Source organism: Microtus ochrogaster, unplaced genomic scaffold (assembly GCF_000317375.1).
Source record: "Microtus ochrogaster isolate Prairie Vole_2 unplaced genomic scaffold, MicOch1.0 UNK27, whole genome shotgun sequence".
NCBI classification, from domain to species: domain Eukaryota; kingdom Metazoa; phylum Chordata; class Mammalia; order Rodentia; family Cricetidae; genus Microtus; species Microtus ochrogaster.
Genome location: NW_004949125.1, coordinates 3,226,033 through 3,237,999, shown reverse-complemented (window position 1 = coordinate 3,237,999; position 11,967 = coordinate 3,226,033). Strand labels below are relative to the sequence as shown.

The 11,967-nt window shown below is 50.2% G+C and overlaps 1 protein-coding gene across 3 annotated transcripts in view; it reads right to left on the bottom strand.

Annotated features, from left to right (window-relative positions):
- The window catches only part of Daglb (diacylglycerol lipase beta), a 36,066-nt gene that overhangs the window by 14,288 nt on the left and 9,811 nt on the right, over positions 1-11,967 (bottom strand). The window contains exons 3-6 of one of the 3 annotated variants that reach the window (XM_005368019.3): positions 11,448-11,619; positions 8,569-8,827; positions 5,364-5,486; positions 2,988-3,115 (exon numbers count right to left, since the gene is read on the bottom strand). In XM_005368019.3, the coding sequence (XP_005368076.1) occupies positions 2,988-3,115; positions 5,364-5,486; positions 8,569-8,827; positions 11,448-11,619 (682 nt within the window). The remainder of the gene's footprint in view (positions 1-2,987; positions 3,116-5,363; positions 5,487-8,568; positions 8,828-11,447; positions 11,620-11,967) is intronic. The other 2 variants (XM_005368020.3, XM_005368021.3) reach the window with 2 other exon arrangements.

Genomic DNA, 11,967 nt, shown 5'->3' with positions numbered 1-11,967 from the left:
TGTGTGTGTGCACAAGTGCAGGCCCATGCATTCATTCATTCATCTCTGTGTGTTTATGTGTGCACATGTGCACGACCATGCATTCATTCATTCATCTCTGTGTGTTTATGTGTGCACATATGCATGTCCATGCATCCATGGAGGCCAGAGGAGGTCATGGGATTTCCTACTCTCTCATTCTGTGTTAATTCCTTTGAGACAGGGCTTCTCACTGAACTGGAGCTAGGCTGGAGGCCAGCAAGCCCCAGGGATCCTCCTCACCTGTCTTTCTACCTCACCCCCACCACAGGGGCACAGGCAGAGTCGGAACAAGCTTTTTCATGTAGATGAGGGGCTTTGAGCTCCAGGCCTCCTGCCAGAACAACAGGCACGTCACTGACCCAGCCACCTCTCCAGCCCCATGACCAGGAAAGATACAAGGATTGCCTGTGTGACTTCGGGAGCACTGGGGATCAAGCATGAGAACAAACTGCCCTGTGGCTGGGTTCAAGGGCTCGCAGAGGGTGAAAGTGACAGATACGATATGGGAAAGGTCATGCCAAATTTCTGTGTCGGGTCAAGAAAATGGCTCAGCAGATAAAGGCATCTGCTGCCAAGTCTCATGACCTGAGTTCAATCCCTGGGATGAGATCTACATGACAGACGGAGAGAATAAACTCCTACAAGTTGCCCTCTGCTCTGACATCCATGGACACACACACATACACAAATGTAATTTAAGTTTTTTTCTTGAACTGTCAAACTGTCGACCAGGAAGTCCTGCAGGCAGCAATGCCCCAGAGGGATGGACGCCAAGCACTTAGATCTCGGTTTCTAATTAGCATCTCCACCTTGCAGGGTGAAGGGCAGAAACCACTCCAGGGCAAGCAAAGGATGCAATTTCAACTCCTTTCATCAGGATCCTTCCATCAAAGCCAAGGTGGCTCAGTGGGTAAAGGTGTGTGGTGAGTGATTTCACACGAGTTCCCTCCCAGAGCCCACGGTGAGGCAGGAGGAGGTCAGAAGACAGCACTGTCGTTTGCTGTGGCATACACGTACCCACACACATCTCAGTTGCATGTTAATGATAAATAAAACCTGAAATATTACCATCAGAAATGCAGGAAGAGGCCATGTGTGGCGGCATGAGCCTGTAATCCTAGCACTTGGGAAGTGGAGGCAGGAGGATCAGGAGGCCAAGGGTATCCTTGGCTACATGGCATCCTGCCTCAAAATCACCAAAAAAACAAAACAGGTAACTAGGGAAGTGCTCAGAAAGTGACAGGGACCCATCAAAAGGACACAGGAACCAGCCTGCAAAGTCAGGCTGGGGCATGTGAATACCAAATACTAATTATAGAAATGATAGTAATGAACCATGGCTGTGGATAAAGCAAGAAGCATGTGTTGGAAGTGATACCAAGGATCTTGCTGCACAGCAGAAGAAATGGTGATTTGAGAAAAACAGCAAGTTCCAACCCACTCTAGTCATGATTGACTGAAGTAAGAACAAAGGGATGCTAAATCTGGACCTGGTGGCTGAGGGCTCTGCTTAATGTGAGGATGCTTTCCCAGCATGAGCAAGGCCTGGGTTCAAGCAGCAAGGAAAAGAGCAGGGCTGGTGAGGTGGTTTAGTGGGTAAAGAGCACAGGCTATGCAAGAGGATCAGAATTCGAATCCACAGAACCCATGCCCTGTGCCAGACAAGGCTGTGAAAGTCCTGGAACCCAGCACTGCGAGGTGATGGGTGGAGTCAGGAGGATGCCTGGGACTACCAGCCACCCGCTTAGCTCCAGACTCAGGGAAAGACCCTGTCCTGAGAGAATAAAGTGGAGAGAAGGACGGCAGGACACAGACATCCTCCTCTGGTCTCCAAGCCCTACACACGCATGTGAACATGCACACACATTTGGACATATACCACTGTCAGATATTACACATACACATTATTGTGTATTCAAGTTACCAGTCAGTTAGCAACCAATTAGAGTATTGATTTTTATAATTTTACTACAATGAACGTCCTGAGGAAATTCAGCCAAGTTGCTAGCAGACCTTTATCCATTAAGCATGGGATGTTGGCCCAGTGGGAAAGGTCCCTGCCGCCAAGCCTGACGTGAGTCTGAATCCCAAGAACCACAGTGGGTGATAATAGTTTCCTCAAAATCCCTCCTGCCTTCAGAGATTGAACATTTTCCAGACCATGTGATCAAGTTAATAATATGCCCTGAAAAGGCAGGCATGGTGGCGCATGCCTTTCACCCAGCACTCAACCTGCTGAAGTCTAACCCGCTCTTGAGAGGACCGGCTTCAATATGCTTGTATTTCCCATGTAATCAGCATCTACAACCTAAGCCAAATGCATATCTCCACTCTCTTTCCTGTTTGGTTTTTGAGACAGGGTTTGTCTGTGTAACAGTCCTGGCTGTCCTGAACCTCACTCTATAGAGCAGGCTGGCTTGAACTCAGAGAGCTCTGCCAGCCTCTGCCTCCCAAGTGCTGGGTTTAATGGCATGCGCCACCACTGCCTGGCCACATAGCTCCACTCTTCCATGCTGGCCCAGAATAACATAGGTATGTGTGTGTGGTGGTAACCATTTGCTGAAGCCGCCAACAGGTTGAGAGTGACGTTACACAGTGACGATCCCATGAATGCTGGAAACATGTAGATAAAGGGTGACAACATCTGTACGTGGTTCTGAGCGTTGTTCTGGGTCAGCTAGGGTCAGTAAGCTTTTTCGGAAGTTGCAAGTGCCAGGCGTGGCGCACGCCTTTAATCCCGGCATTCAGGAGGCAGAGGTGGCAGCCCCATCTATATGATGAGTTTCTTTCAGGCTAGTCAGGACCAACATAGTGAGACCTCAAAACTTAGAGCTAAGGCATGAAATCTCAGGACACAGTCACAGCTCCAGAAAGATTCTAGGAAAAGGACTTAAGACTCCATTCTATTCTTGGATGCTTTCTCTTAGAGAGAAATTCCATGAGAGGCTCACACTAGGCTGACCTACCAGTCACCACCAATCCTGCAGAGCCCGGTGAAGGGGTTTCTGTAGATGTAGAGGGGCCATCCGTAGGCGGCGGCTGCAAACGGCATGAAGTGATGGCAGTTCTCCACTTCAGCATCCAAGTCGGCTTCCTGGGGGAGAGGAGGGAAAAAGCCTGTTAGTGTGTGGCATCCATGCAAGGGATGAACCCGGAGATCTGCGTGTCCCGCAACCCGAACCTCGGGTGTCTGTCTCCACCTTCTACCCATCAGAACCATGTTTACTGGACCCACCCAGCTGGCTGGTCCTTCAGCCTCCAAGAGTCCCCCTACCTCCAGCTCCCATCTTGCTATAGGAGCCTCAGGATCACAGAAGTGCTCCATTATGTGAATTGGGGGGGGGTGTCCCCACACTTGTGAAGCAAGCCGCTTAGCCTGCTGGGTCACCCCCACCCTCACACCGAGACCTTAGTCTTGCGCTCCACCTTCTAACCCTTCCTGCTTTTCCTCCTTGACTCTCGAACATTCCTTTTCTCCCCATGTGTATTTGTGGGGTACCTGCGTGCACGCGTGTTCAGAGGGTGTGGGCACCTGTGTGTGCATCTGTGTGCATATGGACACCCAAGGCTCACACTGAGAATCTTCACTCTCCCACCTTATTTGCCAAGGCAGAGTCTTTACCTCAAACCCAGACTTGACCTAGCCAGCTTGCCTGAAGGCTACCCCACCCCCATCTTTACCTTCCAAGGCTGTAATTACAGATGGGCCAGCACACCCAGCCAGCATTTACAGGGGTTCTGAGGACCCCAACTCCAGCCCTCACAGCTGTGTGGCAAATATGGTTAACAGCTGAGCTGTCTCTCCAGTCTTTTGTAGGGGGAAACTGGCATTTGTTTTGAAGACAGGGTCTGTGTACCCTGGCTGTCCTGTCCTGGACCTTGCTATGTAGACTAGGCTAGCTTAGAACTCAGAGATCTACCTGCTTCTACCTCCTGAGTGCTGGAATCAAAAGCATGTGCCACCACAGCCAGCACTTGTTTCTTGAGACAAGGTCTCCCTATGTATCTCTGGCTGGCCGGGAACTCTCGGATCCACCTGCTTCTAAACAGCCACCGGTGGACTCCACCGGAACTGTGGGTCCCTGCTCAGTCTTCTGGCTCCTGCCAGAAGTTCCTGCCTAGAGTTCTTCATGGCTTTCCACGCTGAACATGGGCAATTTCAACATCTGGAGGAGGCACGCCACTGGGGGAGGGTTTTGAGGTTTCAGAAGACCGACACCATTCCCAGAAGCTTTTTCTTTGTCTCACGGTTGTGTCTCAAGATGTGAGCTCTCAGCTTCTACTCCAGCACCATGCCTGCTTGCTGCTGCTGACAGTCATGAGCTCTAGACCTCTACAACTGTAAGCCCCCAATAGATGCTTTCCTTCGTAAGTTACCTTGGTCCTAGTGTATCATCACAGCAACAGAAAAGTAACTAAGACACAGATTCCTGCCTGGAGGACTCCATGGCTTTCGACCTCAGTGACACGGGTGCAGTCACTGCTGGCAGAGGGACACACAATCTATGGTTTCTCTGTCATACACTCTATGTGTTATTTTTCTGTTTTTTGTTTGTTGTTTTTTGTTTTGTTTTTGAGGATCTGGGAACACGGCTCAGTGATGGTACATGTGCCTAGTGTTTATAAGACTCTGGGTTCCACACCCAGCAATACGAGAAGGGAGGGAGGAAGGAGAGAGGAGAGAGGAAGACAGAGGAAGAGAGAGAGGGGGAAGGAAAGAAATGAGTGAATTAGTGTTGTCCCTTCTACTGTGTAGCCTGAGATGGCCTGGAACTCACAATCCCCCTGCCTCTGCCCCCTACTGCTGGAATGCAGGCATATACTTCCAGGCCTGGCATGACTTTATCTTTGGAAAACAAAGATTCATGGCAGAAAAAATTTCACCAAGCAAAGCTTGAGCTGTTTCTGCTTCCTAAACCTGGAGAAGAAAACACACTCTGAGGTGACTCAGGCCCCATCCCAGAAGGAATTCTTCCAGAACATAGGACCAAATATTGACTTCCCTACAGCGCAACCTAAACAATAAGATGGAAGTAGGCTTCCTGTACCTGGAATCTAGGTGAGAAAGTTGGGTTTCGGTCCAAAGGCTACTGAAACTGTTCTTGGCTACTTCTCCTGCCTCTTCTCCCTTCTGTCCCTGTCTTCCTATCATTCCTCCCCTTCCCTCACCTTCTCTCCTCTTCACAGGGTCTATTTCTAGCCTGGGGCTCCCTACATAGCCCAGGCTAGCCTCCTACTCACAATCCTTCTGCTTCCTCCTCCTGGGTGTCCCACGGCCAGCTTTAGCTGTATGACTCTGAAGGTCTACATAGACGCACGAATGTTGGCGGTGTTGTCATTACCTGAGACTGCCCTGGAAAGTGGGTGACGACCTCCTGAGGCTCCAGGCTGCTGCTGATATTGTCCTGTTGCTGGTGGAGAAGGGTGAAGCCTGCTGCAATATCACTGGGCACCAGGTCTGTGTCCTGGGTGGGAAAGCACAATGGCCTGCCGTAAAAACCCATCAGATGGTCCAGAAACATCTTAGCATTCAGTTAAACAGAGTTCACACACAGGCTCATTACATAGAAAAAGGTATTTATTATTTTCTATGTGTCTGAGACAGTCTCGTGGAGCTTAGGATGGCCTCTAGCTCACTAAGTAGTTAAAGATGACCTGGGATTCCAGATCCTCCTGCCTCCACTTCCCAAGTATAAGCATGAGCCACCACACCCAGCTTAGAGAGTATTTAAAGGGACTTCTGTGTGTGTGTGTGTGTGTGCGCGTGCATACGCATGCACACATCCATGCATACCACATGAGTGGGGGAGCCCCCAGAGGCTAGAAGTGTGGGATCCCCTGGAGCTGGAGTCACGGGTATTTGTGAGTTAAACCAATGTGAGTGCTGGAACTGAATCCAGGTGTTCTGTAAGAGCAGGAGCTTTAACCACTGGGCCGTCCCTCCATTGCCTTAAAGATCCTTTAAAGAGCATTTTCCTTTGTGGGATTCCTCCTACATGTGAGCTTAGCATTTTTCCTATCTTGTCCTCAAACAAATATGCTTGATCATTTTATCAAAATTTGATTTTAAGTGACTTAATAACTATTTCTGTTTAAAAAAAAATGTGTGTGTGTGCAAGTGCACACACATCAGAGGACATGCGTGACGGTCACAGGCTGGTTCTCTCCTGAGGCAGGGTCTCTCTGTTTATACTTGCTGAACTCTGTACTCCGGGCTAGCTAGCCTGTGAGCTTCCGTCCTAACCATAGGCGTGCTTATGCTCACGTGCACAGGATCAGAGGTGTGCACCACCATGCCTGGCCTTCTCATTTCTTAAGCTGATGGGAAGTTTGCATTGATACATACTCTGAGGCAGATTCATGAGGTTGAACATATGATTACTGGGTACACTGTGCCAAGAATGAAATCAGAAACTAGTAAAACACCAGTGAGACTTCTCATGGAAACAAATCTGGAAGTTAGAAATCCTCTCTTAGCTGGGCTTGGTGGCACATGCCCAGAATTGTAGGACCCGGACGGCTGAGGCATGAGGATGGCAAGTTCAAGACCAGCCTGAGCTATACAATGAGTCCTTAGGTCAAAAAGTGGGGGAAGGAGGGAGAGGAGGAGGGAGGGAGGGCAGGCGGGCAAGCATCGGCAGGCCACAGGATGAATGGCCCAGGGGGGTAAAGACACTTGCTGTCAAGCCTGACGACCTGAGTCTGATCCCCAGAACACAGAGTTGGAGAGAACCAACTCTTGCATGTTGTCCTTGGGCCTCCACCTATGTCATACAGGTATCCACTCACACAAAATAAATGGAACTAAAAACAAAATAGACTAAAGGAAATTTCCACCAGTAGCAGAATCTTCTAGCCCACAGGAAGGACCACTGGGCCTCTGATGGGCAAAGGACGTGTGAAGCCTTGGGTTCCACCTCCAGCCCTGCAGAAAACCTGTCTTGGACCAGGTGGTGGCGGTGGTAGCAGTAGCACACACCTTTAATCCTGGGGAGGTAGAGGCGGGCGGATCTTTGAGTTTGAGGCCAGCTTGGTCTATAGCCAGGGCTAGAGAGAAATTTTGTCTCAAAACAACAACCACAAAACAAAAACTATCTTGGTGGAGCACACCTGTAATCTCCGCACCAGGAGACAGAGGCAGAAGGTCCAGGATTTCAAGGCCCCCCTCAGCTACAAAATTAGTTCAAGGTCAGTCTCAGCTACAGCCACAGGAGACTGGTAGTGACTAGGTACCTTCTCTTCTCTTCTGGATATCTTGAGATTGGGTTGAACCGCTCCTGTAAGATTTAGGAGCACGGCTCAGTGGGTAAGAGTGCTTGTTGCTCTTGCAGAGGGCAGTTCAGTTCCCAGCACCCCCGTCAGGTGGTCTCACAACTCCATGTAACTCCAGCTCCTGGGGAGCCGATACTCTCTTCTGCCCTCCTTGGGGTACCTGTACGCACGCAGCACATGCTCACACAGATGCAAGTAATAAAAATAAAACCAAATTTAAAAAAAAAAAAAAAGCTTACAGGGCACACCTCTTGTGCTGTCCCATGTCACCATGCTACCTCTCAACAGTTACAAGTCAGAGCAAGAGGAGACAGGAAGGCGCATAGGATGTCAAAAGGAATCTTCTCTCTTACTTGGTTTCGGTACCAAAAACAACAGTTACTACACATCATTACACAAACACATGGAGAGGCGAGAGAAATGAGCACGTCCCAGTCCTCGGGCAGCTCATCCTGGAACAGCGACCCCCTTGGCACCTCCATCACTAATCACGGAACGGGGTGGCAAATATTTAAATTACTTTCTACATTTTTTTTGTGTGTTTGCGTGTGTGTGCAGAGGTCAGAGGACAATGTGGGGCCTAGGGACTGAACTCAGGTCACCAATCTTAGCAGCAATCGTCCTTACCTGCTGAGCCATCTTGTGGAAATGAGAAATTGCTTTCTGATACTCCCCTGCCTGTACGTGTCTACCTGCTGACTGCGCCAGATGGAGGAGACATAAGAAGACAACTAGCAAATTCTTTCCTAATGGACACGTTGTGTGACTCAGTTCCTTAAAAAACAACGCACAAGCTGGGCCATAACGGACTAGTGTCAATGAAAGGACACACCTGGCTGTCAAGAGAAGGGCCGAGGGCTGGGCTGGGGCTCAGCTATAGTATAGCACATGCCAAGATGCATGAAGCCCTGGGTTCCATCCTTAGCACCAAATAAACCAGGGTGGGGGAGCTATGCCTGTAACCCAGCACTGAAGAGGCGGCTGAAGGAGGATTGGAAGTTCCAGATCACCCTTGACCACACAGTCAGTTCCCGGTCATCCTGGGTTACAGGAGACCCCTGCCCCAACAAAGCAAAACAAACAAGAGGCAGCAGGAAAGGCGTGGCCATCCTTGCAATTAACTGCCGCCTGCCAAGCCTGCCCAGGCAGTGTACTCCTGAACCCCATGCCCAAGGGGTCCAGGTCCTCAAAGCCACATTACAGTCGCCCACGTGGCTTTGTGCAGCGTGCTCAGCTTCCCACGGAAAGAGACCACTGCAGATCCCGTCTGCTTACGGAAAAGTAGGTGGAGAAGAGGTCGGCCGTGCTGGAGAAAGCGACCCTCGCGTTGTCGTCTTGTACCACGCAGCAGCAACAGAACATCACTCTGGTCTCCCACACGCTTTTGGCCGCTGTCTTCAGGCCAGTCAACAGCTGGTTTGAGTTGTTACTGTCCAGGTGCTCAGGGCAGCCTGGAGGATGTGGAGACGTCATGCCGCCCAGCGGATCAAAGACAAAGAAGATGGTGACCATGGTGGCAGCCATGACGATCCAACTGCAAAAGTAAAGCATGGGAAAAGGCTTGGTGACTGAGAAGGCGGGGGGGGGGGGGGGGAATGCGGGTCCCCTGCAAACACACAAACTAAGCCTGCGTCCCCTGCAAACACACAAACTAAGCCTGCTTCTATACTGCCGAAGGAGAGACAGAACTCTGAGAACCCCGCTGAGACAAGCAGTTTTCTTCTAGAAAGTTCTCTGAGGGTCAGAGAGAGGACTCAGGAGGTAAAGGTGCTTTTGGACCTGCCTGGGGAATCTGCATTTGATCTCCAGGGAACACATGGTAGAAGAAGAAAATCAATTCTTGCAGCTATTCTCTAACTTCCAACATGTGCCATGTCATACACCACATATGACTAACTACACAAATAAATATAGAAAAAGAAAGACAGTTCCTCATAGCGTCCCACAAAGGCCAGAGCTCTGAGAGAAAAGCCCAGAAAGGACACAAAGGGCTGAGTGTGGGGGGGGGGGGCAGCACTGTAGCCTAGACACAGACACCACTAGAACTAGTTCTCCAGGAGCCCCTGACCGTAATCCAGCTCCCCTCCGTGTTCTGAGGGTCTTCAGAGTAAAACTGAAGAGTTTCCACATTATCGAACACTCCAATAGGTGTGTCCCCCGGCCCACATTTAACTATTTCTATTTGTGTGTGTGCTGTAGTGGATATGTGCGTGTGTGTAGTGGTCAGTGGTTAACCTTGGTCAGTCCCTACTAACGCAGGGCTCTTACTGAGCATAGAGCCCAATGACTGGGCTAGGCTGCCCATGTCCACCACCCGAAGTGCTAGGAATCTGAACTAATTCCTCCTGCTCTCATGACAGGCTTTACTAACTGCTCCACTTCCTCAGCCTGAACTGTTTCTACACCGCCCACAGTGTGCAAGGCCCTGTGTGGTCTCCACTACAATGATGGAATACAGACGCTGCCATCCCTGCCTGTCTGCCTGCCTGCTGTCCCTGCCTGCCTGACATCCCTGCCTGCCAGCCTGCCGTCCCTGCCATCTCTGCCTGCTGTCTCTGCCTGCCTGCCGTCTCTGCCTGCCTGCCGTCTCTGCCTGCCTGCCGTCCCTGCCTGCCTGCCGTCCCTGCCTGCCTGCCTGCCTGCTGTCCCTGCCTGCCTTTCATCCCTGCCTGCCTGCCGTCCCTGCCTGCCATCCCTGCCTGCCTGCCTGCTGTCTCTGCCTGCCTGCCGTCCCTGCCTGCCTGCCTCAGAAATGGCAGCACCAGCACCAGCCTCTGCTTCTTTATTCATAACAAAAAGGGACAAAACCAGACTACTGTTAAGATCTTTAGCTTGGTGGTGAGAGGGCTCAGGGGGTACAGGCATCTGCTGCTCAAGCCTGACGTCCCAAGTTCAATACCTGGGACCCACGTGGCTGAAGAAGAGAACTGACTTCCACCAAGTTGCTCTCTGACCTCCACATGTGCAATAGAATATAATCATACTTCCCCACATAAATAAACAAATGTAAAAAATTAAAAAACTTTTTTAAGTAAAGAAGATGTGAAAACTGCATTCTAGCCCTTATTAGACTGCCAGACGGTGGTGGTGCACACCTTTGATCCCAGTGTCTGGGAGGCAGAGGCAGGAGAACTCACAGATCTCAGTGAATTGAAGCCAGCCTGGTGTACAGAGTGAGTTCCAGGACAGCCAGGGCCACACAGAGATACCCTGTCTCAAACAAACAAACAAGCTTTATTAGACTACTATACACCATCTCAATTCCTGGCACTGGTTCTCCTGACCTTTAACCTTCATCTCACCTTTAATCTCCACCCTTTCCTTTGACTGTGGGCTTCTCTCTGTGTAAGATTTATTTATTTTTATATTATGCATGTGTGTGTGTCTGTATGCATTTGCATGTGGGCACAGGTGCCTTGGAAACCAGAAGAGGACATCCCTAGATGCTGGAATTACATGCAGCTGTGAGCCTTTTGATGCGAGTGCTGGGAACCAAACTCAGGTTTCTCAATAGCAGCAAGTGTTCTTAACCACTGGGTCATCTCTCTAGTACCTGCCCCCCCCCCTTTAAAGAATTTATTTACTCATTTTATCTGTGTATATATGAGCTGAGAAGTAGCTGGGGCTCCTCTGAACTCAACTCTCTTGGCTACTGTCTTCAGCCGGTCAACAAGTGGCTGTTGAATATGTAAGTGCATGACAGAAGGTACCCTCCTTGATCAATTTCCACCTTCTTCCTTTAAGGAGGATCTCTTCCTCTGAACCTGAGGCTCATGCGTTCTGGGCTAGGCTGGAAGGCTGGAAGCCCCAGGGATTCTCCTGTCCCCAGAGGTGAACATGGGAAGCCTAGTTTTTTGCATGGATGCTAGGAATTGAGCTTCGGTCCTCACAATAGCATGGCAAGGACTAGTAACTGCTGAGCTGTCTCTCCAGTCCCTCTTCCTTCTTCCTTGCAGAAAAGTGAGGTTGGGAAGAAAGTGAACACTCACAAATGTAAGCTGGAAGAGGAGTTGTTTCTCACGGTCTAAAAGCCATTCTTAAGTTTTCATGAATTACTCAGAAAGCCCCCACTCTGTGTTAGAAAGTCCCCGGGACATCAGGGAGTTATACTGCTCGGAAACACACCTGAGAAGCCAAGAGGAGGGAGACCTCACCTGACAATGACGGTGGTGATGATGCCAATCACAACTGTCTTGTCACATTGGATACCTTTTGCCACCCAGAAGGCCCCCAGAGAAGCCCAGACCATCTCTGGCAGGAAGAGCGCCAGGCGGACATAAAGCAGCTTAGCCATAGACTTCCGAGGTCCAGGGTTACAAATGGTTCCTGAAACACAGAAAAGAATGAACTGCTCACGAGCCTCCTAAGATGCAGAGCTACCTGTCCACAAGAAGACAGCTGGGGATGGGGTGGAGTAGGGGGCTGGAGAAATGGCTCAGCTGACACAAGTGCCTGCCACAGAAGTATGAGAACGTGAGCTTAGATTCCAGCATCCACATGGGGTGGTGTGTGTCTGTAACCCGAGGGCTGATGCGAGTGGTCCCTGGAGCTCACTGGCCAACCAGCCTAGCTGAATCAGATTAACTGAGACCCAGTCTCAAAAGGTAAGGTGGGGCGTGACTGAAGACCTCCCCGTGATGCTTATATGCACCTGTAAGTACACACAGACATACA